General features: G+C 51.1%; 1 protein-coding gene across 3 annotated transcripts in view; it reads right to left on the bottom strand.

Annotated features, from left to right (window-relative positions):
- The window catches only part of LOC138510563 (uncharacterized), a 1,136,503-nt gene that overhangs the window by 654,691 nt on the left and 468,443 nt on the right, over window positions 1-13,369 (bottom strand). For all 3 annotated transcript variants that reach the window (XM_069626321.1, XM_069626322.1, XM_069626323.1), the window contains exon 6: window positions 10,720-10,764. In XM_069626321.1, the coding sequence (XP_069482422.1) occupies window positions 10,720-10,764 (45 nt within the window). The remainder of the gene's footprint in view (window positions 1-10,719; window positions 10,765-13,369) is intronic.

The raw sequence follows: 13,369 nt of genomic DNA, 5'->3' as shown, positions 1-13,369 counted from the left end.
TGGCAATTAGCACATGCAAATGACATGCTCTGCCCACGAGTCTGTGCCTCGCTGGGTGTTCCTGTGTGTTGTATCAGTGTCTGGCTAGGAATGCTACTACCCTAATAAATATGCTTCAATGGAGCAGGCGGTACTCCAGGATACGTTTGATGGCCCCTGCGTGTGCCCCTGACAACTTGGAAAGCCACTTGGCATTTGGCCCTCAACACATGTCAGCTGTACTGTGTGCTTCTCAATCAATGCCTGGCAAAGCTCCCCAGCACTGGTGCTACTTAGCATGCATGTGCAAGTGGCCTGGTGGAAGGTTGGCTGCGGTGTAGGCCCTTGTGCTGCTCACCTTGGCTGGAGATCCTGGAAACACGTCTGCTTCTGTTGGACGTCTTCGCACAAGCCCTGTGCCTCTGCTTGTGCACACATCCACACGTCTGCACCACTGAATGTGCCCAGTTCTCTGGATTTGTCGTCCCTGTGTCTGCTGGCAAAGGTAGTCTGGAGGCTCAACTTCCTGCAGAAAGGGCATAAAATAAATTAATGAGACATGAAAGTTCCCTGTGTGTGTCTTCATGCTGGTTGTCACTGGTCCAGGTCACAGACCTACATCCAAACTCCTCCCACCATCAGTGTCACTTTGACAGGCCAATGGTGCAGGATACTATCTACAGCATGAAGTGCATCAAGCACATATACAGGCAAGAAAAGAACATACATCACAATCCACATCAATTAATGGAGACATCAATCACGTACTCACCCAAATTGATCACAGACATGGGGTGGATAAAACACAACAAATCCCCACTAGGGGTGTTAACACAAGTAGTACAGCAGCAGACAGGCCACAGTTACGAGGAAAGTCCAATGCCCTTGTGTAATATTTTGTAACACCGAACCATCTTAGCGAGCCCATGGAGAAGGGAAGCAGGAGTGGCCTATGTGAGTCAGGACCCCAAGCTGCAAACACATACACGAGACAAGCTTGAAGGGCCCAGCTGGAACAGACAGTGGATGCCTTCAAAAGCCAGAAAGCACCACACTGTCACATGAATGCACAATAGACAAACAATATTTAACTAGATGAACTAATTAAACTAACAATGAACAACCTACATAACCTAATTAAAAAAACTATCAAATAGTCAATATAAACAAACTAAACTAAAGGCAAACATCAAAAATGGCCACAGACGACCCGGAGGCAACTAAGAGGGGGGAGGTACAGGGTGCACCTCAACACCCACATGCGATGATGTTGAGACAAAAAAAAACTCCATGGGCTCAACGCCTGCACACCACGACCTGTGTGGAAGATAATTCGTTGTCCGAGTCTGCCTCATCCTGTAAAGGACGACGTGGCACAGGAGCCTGACCACGCCTAGGTGCAGCTTGCCCCTCGTCGGCAGCTAGTCTGCCGGAAGGGTGAGCCTGGTTCTGTGCTGCAATGACACGCAGGTCCGCATGCAGAACCTCCTGTGATACACGTGCTTCCTCTTGCAAGGTAACACATGTAACACAGAGTTCTTCCTGCGTGGTCTGGCTGGACAACTGATGCATCTCCTGGCAAGCACGTAGCTCAGCCGAGATGGTACGCTCAAGCTGCTCAAACCTCTCCTCTGACCGGGCCCTCTGGGACATCAAGAGGACACCCAGAGTGGATCGGAGGGAAGCATACTCACCCTCCATGGCATTCATGTCTGCCTCTGCGTGAGCAGTAATTGCTTGACGCAGAGACAACATTTCAGCCTGGCGTGCCCTGTCTGAGGCCGCCATGCCCAGCCTGAGTGAGCGGGCCGTGGACTGCGCCACCTGCCGCTGGAGAAGCACCTGCCTAGCAGGGGGGAGCACGGATTGGGCCACGCGTTCCATGCTCGCAGCAATGTTTTCAAGTGCTGCCGCCTGACGTTCTGAATTGGCAGTCATGTCTTGCTCCCACTCAGTATACCTCGGTGACACGTGGCCACCGTGTTGCTGGGCTTGACACCTGCGGGACCCAATGACCAGCCGTCCTCGTTGGGTTGGCACCGCCCGCGGCTGCACGACTACATGCCCCCGTTTACGTGATGGCCCAGGCACATCAGCGACTGGTGTGGAGGGTGACCCTGCGTCCCGATCCACCACAGGCAGAGGTCCCACCACTGTCTGGCCCCTCAGTGCAGGTGTCGCGGCAGAGGAGTGTCCACATCAGAAATACTCACCCCTGACGTATGGACCTGATGCACATCCAACTCGACATGGCTGTCAGAGTGTTCATCTGGGCTGGACTCATTGCCAGCCAAAGACAAGATGGTCTGAAGCACACGTGGGTTCACGTGGTCTACCACCCCACGACCCCCACTTGTGCCGGGTTGTGGTTGTGATAACAACCCTGTGCCTGGCATGACAACACCATCCTCTGGCTCCATTGCGTCATCATCTGAAAAGTGGAGAGAAAAAAACATTAGTACACATGTTAGAAGCACATGACACACATACACATAGACATCACACTGACAGCCAACACATGAAGCAGACATGTCACACACAAAAGAGAACCTGCCATGCATGCCTGGTCAATTTGACATTGCATCAGTGAGTGGGCATATAGAACGGTGTTACATGGCTCAGAAGTGGGTTGATGCAGTGCAGAACATGTGTACGTTACTCACTATCTACATGAACAAGTACTTCATGATGTGTATCAAAAATCGTGAAGCCAGTGGAAGGGCCAGTTCAGGCATCACGTGCAATGTGCATGCAATGGGTTGCATGGCTACAAGCAAACCCTCCCACCCCCAGTGAAAATGCAGGGATGCCTTGCGTGGTAGCAAAAGGCTGACCAGAGACCTGTGTATTGGCAGACAGTGTTGACTAGCATCAATGGCATCATCTGAGTCAACTGACAACACAGCAGATGATGATGGGACAGTAAGCAGGACACATGATGAACCCTCAGTAGTACACCCAAGTGTGCAAAAGCCACTACAACAATTGGACAGAGTCTGTGGGCCTGAAACTGGGGGAGTACTGTGCCCCACACAGACTGTGACACCCTAAAGATGTGTGTGATACAGGACAGGGCCAGAGTGGGCATGGGATGGCTGAAGAAATCCCATGAAATGTTGCTCATACAAGACACGTACTACAATGATCATCCAGGCAAGGACACATAGGGGCATGCATGGAATGCACATGGAGCATGAATGGGCACTCATGTCCCTGTGCAGCATCTGCCATCTGCACAGTCCAAGTGTTACACCCTGCATGAACGGCAGAGGATGTACCCCACTGCATGTGTCTAGCAGGTTGGCTGGTGGAAGTTAGCATGTACACAGGAGGCTTGAACAGGCCATTGTAGTATGCCAAAATGATGCACAACAGTGCAATGGTGTAATTGGGGTGCAGGGGGAGTGGAGGGGCAAGGGGGCATGCCTATGTGGAGTACCCGCATGCAGGCAGAGGACACATGCACGTCAGTCATGCAATGACATAGTCCCAGTGCTGAGAGGAAAACCACCCGTGGCTACATGCAGATGGTCCAGAGAGCAGGAACATTAACCGGAGGGGCATCTGGGTGTCTAACATGTGAGTAGGGCGCAAGTGTGGTGATGAGGACAGTCCCCATCTGCTCTACATGTCTACCATCCTGCACAGCAAGCACGCATCAGTGAAGCATTGCATGACTAGCACATGAGAACCATGTACACATAGCATGTAGTGGCAGTCAAGCACAACACATCACACAGGCAAACAGACATGGGCTGGACATACACGCAACAACACTCACTGGACTGGGCATCAAAGTCCTGCATCTCTCCCAATCCTTCAACCAATTCTTGTGGTATGAACTCCGCAATGAGTGCCTCGTGCGGATTGAGGTCATCCTCCTCAGGTGGTGGCCCACCACCAGTCACCAGAGTCATGCTGTAATTAGTGGCACGCTTGGCCTTAGCGCTGCGTTTGAGGTAATTCCAACGCTTCTTGCACTCGGCAGCTCTGCGCACCTCATGGCCAAATGCACTCACATTATCTGTGACATGCTTCCAGTGGGTATTCCGATGGGCAGCCGTAGTTTGACAATTCGGCCCCACTAGCATGTCACGTCTGTGGGCCTGCACGTAGTCCACAAGGGAGTCCAGTTCCTGCTTGCAGAAAGGCTTCTTCCTTGACGTGTAGGAGGCCGTGGGTGTGTCTGGGGTCCCAGCCTGTGCTGCAGATGCAACCTTCCTCCTCTTGGATGGTGGCGCGGACCCTGGCTGGCGAATGCCGCCCTGATCAGAATGGCCAGTGGGACCGGTGGATTGAACCAAGGGAGTGGCAGGTTGAAGGACGACCGAAGGCCTGATTTGCGTCAGTGGCTGCTGGGTGCCCTGGAATGGACACTGCGCAGCAACATCCGCTGTGCCAGGGTCATTGACCACGACTGTCCTGGTTGGTAGACTCACAACCGGGGTGTTGTTGGCTGCATCTGCCCCTGCACTTGCCAACACCCTGCTGGTCGGGGCAGCAGATGACATTGCTGCCCCAGGGACACGTGTCTCGGTCAGGGCAGCCCTGCATGCACCTACGATGTTCCTCCTGATCTGCTGGAAATATTCCAGGGACTCTTCAAGTGCCAACGCAGCCTGCGCTGCCAGATCCTGAGCCTGGGTGGTGGTGTCCACAGCTGCACCTGCAGCTACCACTACCCTTGGGGCCGTGGCAGTCGATGAAATGGACTTCCGGGTCACACGGGCGTCAGTGCCAGATGCAAGAACTGCATCTCCTGGAGCTGCAGGGGGTGGTGGCATGACTGCACCAACACATGGCACATCATTGTTCTCAAGTGGCGCACCCCTGCCTCTTCCCCCTCTGCGGCCACCCTGGACACCCTGGAGTCCCCCTACTCCCTGGTCACCCCGGCCACGTCCCTGACCACGCCCGCCACGAGGAGTATGGCCGGCTGAGGCACCCCACACTTTTGTTGGCCTCCCAACTGTGGCAGAGATGGAGTAGTGCAGGCACAGATGGAGAAGTGCCAATGGGAGGTGTACATCACAATTGTCCTGGGCTATTGGGGTGAAGGGGGTGGGATACAAGATGTTATAAGCACCCCTGCACCTGCAAGGCTGTATGTGACCCCGGTGATGAATTGATGGTCACGCAATGCTCAGGCACCCCAAAACTGCAGTAAAACCGTGCATGCACCCAGGTAGCCCACGTGTGTGGAATTAAGCTCCCGCAGTATGCAGTGGCACCCAGGGACACGAAAAACACATACGCGTGGGACACGCAGGCTACTATGACCTTGTAAACGGGTACGCGATACACAGGGGCACCCGCAGTGGGAAAAATAGCGTGCGCGACTCACCGTTAGACTAGCGTGATAAAACACACGTAGCCAATACCCTCGCCAAAAGAGATACTTCCTTGATAGCTGTGAAGTAGTGATGGTGCGCGAAACAACACGAAGTAGCAACACACACGTCGGTCTCCACGAAAGGCACGTACAGCGAACTGCCAGGACCTGCTCACCTTTAACCCGTGCTGAGGGAAACGCCTGCACGCGTCACGTCACTTACGCGCTTAGGCCCTTTCCGTGGATTACACGCATTAACAAGCGGACTGCTGTTTTTTCACGTGCTGAATCACTAGGCACCAGTCACGAGGGAAACGCCCGTGCGTGTAACATCACGGATGTGCTTACACGCTAAGGGCCTTTCCTCGAATTACACGCTGACGTGCACTTTTTTCACATGCCAAATCACTCCGTATCAAGCTGGCCACGCGAAAACCCACGGAAGACCACGCTCCCAAATGGCCATTTTCCTGCCCCCAAGAGCCCCGAGCACGCACCCACCTGCCATCTGCTGCTGCCTGCCTGCTGCCCACATGCCCTGCTATTTGGTGCCTGCACGTCAGCCATCTGCAGGGGTCCAGTTGCTGTGTCCACCCAGGCTGGAACAGAAGACTCCCGACTGGGATACCATCGCTCCACAGCCCAGCCCCAGGACACAATTGCCCACCCACACCTGCCTCGGGGGTCGCCATGTTGGGGCAAACACCATCCGAGACCACTGGCGACCCCCAGCCAGAGAGGCAGAGGGCCACCAGCTTCAGTGAGAAGGAAGTTGGTGTCCTGGTGGAGCATGTCCTGGGGCATTATGATGCCCTCTTCACACCATTGTGCGCCGACAAGGAAGAACGTGAGAGGATCTGGGAGGACGTCATGGTTGCCATCAACGCGGAGGGGGTGGCAACCCGCGACATCAAGCACGTCCGGAAGTGCTGGGAGGACCTCAGGTCCAGGACCCTCAACAAGGCCCGGTGCCACGTGAAGGCAGAGGATGCAGAGATGTGCCGGGTCCACCTGAGCAACATCCAGATGAGGGTCCTGGAAAGCATAAACCCAGCACTCCACACCCAGATCCTTCGGAGGAAGACCCATCTGGAGTCGAGCAGTAAGTGGCCATGCATTGCTGTGTGAAACAGGGCATGTTGCAGTGTGCTGGTAGTCAGCTACTTGCCTGTATGTGTAACATAGGCCATGTATGAAATGGTAATGCATGTGAGACCAGTAATGCGTGAACCACATGGATGGTGCATGTGTTCCAATGAGACATGGGGAGCTGCATTTGGAATGCACACATAAATGCATGCCAGTCCCTGTTCTTGGACATGGGTGGGGGTTGAGAGATGGGTGCTGCTCTCATGTACATGTATGGTGTGCATGTCTGTCTGTCTGAGAAGCTTGTGTGTGACTTTGAAAAGCCATGGATGCATGACACATGTCCATGATGATGTGTAGATTCACTGATGCAGTCTGGTCACCGTTGTATCCACTGTGTCTGTGGTGTACGAGCCATGATGCATGACCCTCCGGTGATGTGTTTGCATTGGATCAGTATGAGCCATGATGCATGTGAGTTTTAAGGCAACATTTATGTTAATAGAGGCCCTTGTAATGGATGCTGATGTTGACTGCATGCGCTGTGCCTGTTTCTGCATGTGTGTTGCCTGCATTGACCCATGTCTTGTGGAGGGACAGGATAGAAGTGACGTTTGACAGTGCCACTCATGTTTTATTGCTTCCTGTCTAGGGGACTATTGTACAGTACCATGATGCTTGTGTTCTATGTCTCCCTCTACGCAGCGTCGAGTAAAGAAGAGGGTGGAGACAGCGCTGTGGAGCTAAGCGGCGGGGATGCCTCCACCGGGCGGCGATGCAAGGCCCAGACACCCTCCCAGGAATTGACATCATCCGGGAGGGAGGGGACTGGTGCCGCGTCTGCCACTACGGCTGTAGCGGAAGGGCCGGGTGAGCCCCCACAGGGGCTTGCAATGGCGGAAGACGGTGCGGAGACATCCAGGTTGGTGGTCTCCACAGAGGAGGAGGAGCCCGCTACTGAGCTGCACATGGGGCCTGGTGAGGGTAGTACCACTGGTGCAGTCCAGGGTCAGGAGGCAGCACAGGTCGCCGCGGAGGGGCCTGTGCATGCCGCTGGCACTGACCCTGTGACTGCAGCACCATGCACCAGCAAGGATGCCCCGTCCCAGGCCCGTCCGCAGGTAGGGGGGAGGCCCAAGTCATCTGGCTCTCCACCACCTGCGGACGAGGAGTCCCATGGCCATATGGGCTCCGTCCTGATTGGTGTCGCGTTGCGCACACGTGTCATTCGTGATGACGTGCATGCTTCCTGGGGGGACCATGCACGGCATCACGAAGAACTGCGTGGCAACGTGGCACAGTTCAAAGGGGCCATGGTCGGTGGGTTCCTACATGTGTCGCGCACTCTGGCGGACCTCTCCTCCTCTGTGGAGACTGTGCGCCAGTCGTTCTCCCTGCCGTCTTCCGGCCCAGATTCCACCAGGGCCCCCTGTGGACCTGGCCTGACCAACACAGCCAGCTTGGTGGAGATCCCATCCCTGCCACAGTCGGGAGTCGGCGGTCCAGCAGGGGTGGACACCCCAACAACTGGAGACCAGCAGATGGAGGATGTGCAGGCATCATCGGACAGGGCACATGGACAGCAGCAGCAGCATGCTCTAGGTGGGAGCGATGATGGCACTGGCCCATCAACATCAGAGGGGCAGGCATCGGCCAGAGGGCAGGAGAACCATGGAATGGGAGTGTCTTCCGTGTGGCTGTGGTTGGGCCAGCGGATAGATGTGGAGCAGCGGCGGGCGGAGGAGTCGCGGCTCACCATGGTCAGGACGGAGTTCTCCATGCATCGGGCGTTGAGGTGGGCTGAGTGCCTCGAGGCAACTCGCAGAGAGTTGGAACAGGCAATGTGCGCATCCCTACGAGACCCCAGGGTCAGGACAGAGTCCCTCCTCCAGGAGATAGACATGGAGTTCGATGATGGCCTGGCCCACAACATCACAGAGTGAGCCGCAGGACTTGCCCGTCGCCATTGTATATAGTTAGTGATGGGTTTCCTTTCTTTTTTTTTATTTTGTGACGCTTGGACAATGCCCCGTGTTTTTGTATATAGTTGTAAATTAGGTAGGGTTTTGTATATAGGTTTCATTTCATTCGTTGGGCTCATGGACCCTTGTTGCAATATTTGTACATAGTTGGACAGTGGATTTTTTTTCTTACATCATTTACCCTCAACATCGATCAATGGATTTTTGGATTTTGGTTTCCTTTGGATTTACTTTGGTGGACAAGGATTTTTGACAAACTTTATTTTGGATTCATTTGGATTGTGTCATCATTATTATATATATTTTTTTTACATGTTGTTTTTTCTTGTTTATGATTATTTACATGCTTTGAATCATTTTTATTATTTTTGTGCACAATACATTTTGATTTCTTACTTCCATGTGTGGTATTTGCTCTATGGTTTACTGCATGTCACAATGTGGGTTTACACAATCACTCGCACCCAGTGTGTGTGTGTGAGGGACATGTGTTGATGTGCATTTTTGACTTTTGGTTAGTGACAAATAATAGGCCTTTCAGTGTGGGGTGGATAGAAAACTTGACTGTGTCTAAAGACTGGGGTGGCGTGCAGTGCGATTTTGGTGGACATGAGGCCCATGAATGTACATCTTTATGACATGTTGGGTGGGGACCTGAGTCGGGGCCTGCTGCCAGGTGCCCGTCAATGCTGGGTGGATGGGGTGCTGGGGGACATGAGTCGGGGCCTGCTGGCAGGTGCCCGTCAATGCTGGGGGGTGGGGGTGCTGGGGGACATAAGTCAGGGCCTGCTGGCAGGTGCCCGTCAATGCTGGGTGGATGGGGGTCCTGGGGGACATGAGTCGGGGCCTGCTGGCAGGTGCCCCTCAATGCTGGGGGTGGGGGTGCTGGGTGACATGAGTCGGGGCCTGCTGGCAGGTGCCCGTCAATGCTGGGGGGTGGAGGTGCTGGCGGACATGAGTCGGGGCCTGCTGGCAGGTGCCCGTCAATGCTGGCACCCCCAAAATACACGTACCCCGCTCGCACAAGGCCAATCGCGTGTAAGACTTCCCATGCACCCCCGAAATACACATACCCCGCTTGGACAGGGCCAATCGCGTGTAAAACTTCCCGCGCACCGTCGAAATACACGTAGCCCGCGTGCACTAGGCCAATCGTGTGTAAGACTTCCCACGCACCCCCGAAATACACGTACCCCGCTCGCACAAGGCCAATCCCGTGTAAAACTTCCCGCGCACCCCCGAAATACACCTACCCCGCCTGCACAGGGCCTATCGCGTGTGATTCTCCCCGCGCAGCGATGTACGTGTATTCAGAGGGGTGCATGGGGAGTTTTGCAGTCATTTTCGTGGTTGGGGAGCTGTATGCTGGTCCACTGGCCTGTGCGCCATGTACGGGATTTGTGCGCTGTTCATGGCGCACGGGGAGGGGTTGGGGCCATAACTGGCGCTGCTGCAGGGTCGCTGCGCCACTCTGCGCCACGGCTGGTTATGGATGTTAAAATCCATGAATACGCTGTGCGCGGAAATGGATTTTGGTGCATGCGGCTGGCACAGACTGCCGCACGCGCACACTGTGCGGCAGCCGCGTGCGCCACTTGTGCACTGAATTCTATGAATTACCCCCTAACTGTCTTGTTGTAGCTATGTCTCTTAATTCTATTTTCCTGCTTGTCTGTCTTACTGTTCTCCTTATTCCAGAATGCATTACACTTGCTGCTCTTGATCAATACCGCCACTCTTGAACTGTTGCTGAGTGTAGCGCATTACAGTTTATCTGATTATCATGCAACAAAATATTTCCATATATCCGCCTTCATTCATCACCTCATTTTAACTGTGTGAGCCATCGTTCTGTTGCACAATGGGCCCTTTTGCAGGCTAAAGAAAAGTGCAAAAAAAGTTTTTTAAGAATTGATCAATTAAATTCCAAGGTGCATGTTCACTATTAAATCTATATTTGATTGCACACATGTGTTTTATGTAATATTACAAGTATTATATTTCTTTATACTTAATTTTGACTATGTCTATATTTTTTGGCGACCGTATTATTTTTTTATTTACTACTAAATATGGACATTTTGCTTAATGGGCGTAATGTATAGTGTACGCCTCATCAGAAAATGCTGCTTGATAAATCTATCTTGCTCTTCTCTTACATTTCTGCCTGTTTGTATGAGAGATATGGCCACTTGCATTGTTTGTAATGTGGAGCCGGACATATTAACAACACACTCAGTCATGTGACTAATCAGAAGTCGCAGTGTTTTCACCCATGAATATGCACACATCTCTAAAGGATTTTTGTTTGATGCACCATTGAAGTGAAGTTCTTACCGAAGGTCCTGGAGATGCTCTACTCCTGCGTGGGGTCGAAAAGTTCTATGGAAGAAATCGGATAATGTCAGAAAGATGGAAACGACATCAGTCACCTTTATACAACCATTGGAATGTAGGCAGAGCACCATACATGACTATTCATAATGTGCAGTACATTGGACCAGTCTTTAGTTTGTATCACATCACCTAAACTATTTGTCATTGGTAATATTATCCAATGTACCATTTACTAAAATATGATGCCATGCATCTTAACAAGCCACCCACAACCTTTATTTTTCTTCATCTCTTTTCTTCATCTCAAATATGACTAGACGCAAACTAAATGTCTCCAAGGTGTGACACTAAAAGTGCCAATATGCAAGGATTTAACCATAAGCAATCTGTTGGATTATCAACTATCCTGCATTCTAGGTAGTCAGTGCCATCAGAAACATGAATACTTGTGTAGGGTGACATATTGTGCCCTTTTCAAGTTTAGATTTGCTTGTAAGCGCTTTGTAATCAATCATCAATGCATTTGTAGCATATGGTATCAGGCATTTCAGTTCGAGAAAAGAGCAGCCGTACGAGCAGATTGCGCACCACACGTGCAGTGCTCTATTTAATACATGCTTTTATGACCTCAAATTGTTTACACATGCCTTACAATTAAAAAAGAACAATATGAACAGTTGTACAAATTATCATTTTATATCTAAACCAATGAATGTAGGGACTTTGGAAAGAAAGGAAGCAGTCATGAGAGCTTGGTTTCAATCTATGGAGGTCATTACGACCTTGGAGGTAGCCATGCCGCTATTTGCGGCATGGCTACCCCCATTCCGGGTACCGGGTCTGAGTTCCCTGAATGGGGAAATACCGGGCCATTCCGACCTTGGAGGGCCCGGTATTTCCCCATTCAGGGAGGCCGACCCCAGTACATCCCCATTGCCAGTCGAGCCGCATAGGGCTCAATGGGAATGGGGAGCATGCTAAAAACGGGCCTGTTAATGACGGGCCTGTTGTTAGCATGCTGGGCCGCTTGCAGGACCCGTTAAGGACACCTGGTTTTAACAGGCGTCTTTACCGGGTCCCGCAAGCAGACCTCGTGATGAGGCGGTAGGGGTTTAACGGGGCTGGCAGCTCTACCGGCCCCATTAAACCCCTACCGCCAGGGTCGTAATGACCCCCTATGTCCCAACGCTCTACAAAGAACTTAGTTTCTGGAAAACAAAATGATCACCTCTCAAATAGTGTTAAATGGATGTGATTATGTAAGGCCATCCACTAACAGGACCAAGATGCTATGGCAAAGGACAGTTCCATTTCTGATATTGTATGCTAACACATTCCTAACCCACAGCAACCCACTGTGACTGGTAAACAGACTATCTTCAACTTTGATGGTGGTAGATGTGCTCTGTTCCCAAGCCCACTGGGTTACATTAAGAATCATTTCTATTGATAAGCAGATTAAGTTATGATAATATGACTCGAATAATGTTGTTTCGGAAATAGGTGATCATTGTTTTGAAGTTGTACAATGTTTTTGTACATCTTAAGCAAACACAGTCATAAGAAGATTATAGCTTTGGCTTTTGTCTTATTTATTTTATAAAATGAAGAATTATGAACACATAAAAGGACATTTGTCAAAGGAATTGAGATGGCACCTGTCATGTGCAGACCTACTGTGCCGTAGATATACAAAAGATAATAATATGATCTCATTGGTGGAGAAGATTGAACCCACAGCTCTTGGGCTTTTCTGTTTCCCAGGCCAAGGTTTTTACTTATATTCGACTAATGCTTTTGCAATAAGGTTCACCTCAACACATGTGGGCTTCCACTACCATTAACTGAAAGCCAATGAGATCTTCATGGCTGGGTAGCAGGTGCTTTTACTGAGGCCGTTGTTTAAAACGTGACCTACTTGAAATGCAAATGCAGATTATGAGTATGGGAGAGGAGACCGTTGAGCAGTGGCTAACCACACCTTTATGGAGAGTGCTTATACTCAAGAAAACTTATGGTGGTAAGGGAATCATACATTAAAGTCACTATCTGCTGCAATTACTTTACAGTTGCTTTATTCAAATTATGTAAGTTTCTCAGCAAGTCCATAAGATATTACATGTCGACCCGCCGGTGCCCACCACCCAGGTCCCATCTCTCCAACTGACTCCCTGGAACTCTGGGTTGGGCATTCTCCAGGTCATAGCAATATGCATTCTATTCATGACTTTACACTCACTCCGACATCACATCCAACAACTTCACCTGATCAGACAGAAACACACACAGGGTAGATACAACACACCTCGCTTCTTTCACAAACGCCCTATCACAGTCATACAACACTCAACAGAGACACCAATAGACACTCACACATGGACACAAATGTACCCTATTAAAGGGATTTAAACCGTCTTACACAATAACTAAATACTGTATCATTTCTCACTATAACTACATTCCATAGCTCCATTACCCTCCCTTGGTAATTGGCCATACAACAAAATAGTTTCACTTCACCTCATCTCACTTCACGTACTTACAGTTGCCTGCTCTCCGCAGACTGTGTTCCTCGTCTCTACCCATCCTATTACAGCATACAAGCATTCAAGCAATCATGCCAAAATATCACGACGTGCACATAGGCAAC

Source organism: Ambystoma mexicanum, chromosome 6p, assembly GCF_040938575.1.
Source record: "Ambystoma mexicanum isolate Mex_15411 chromosome 6p, UKY_AmexF1_1, whole genome shotgun sequence".
Lineage (NCBI taxonomy): Eukaryota > Metazoa > Chordata > Amphibia > Caudata > Ambystomatidae > Ambystoma > Ambystoma mexicanum.
The sequence above is the reverse complement of the archived record's forward strand: the minus strand, read 5'-3'. Positions and strand labels throughout refer to the sequence as shown.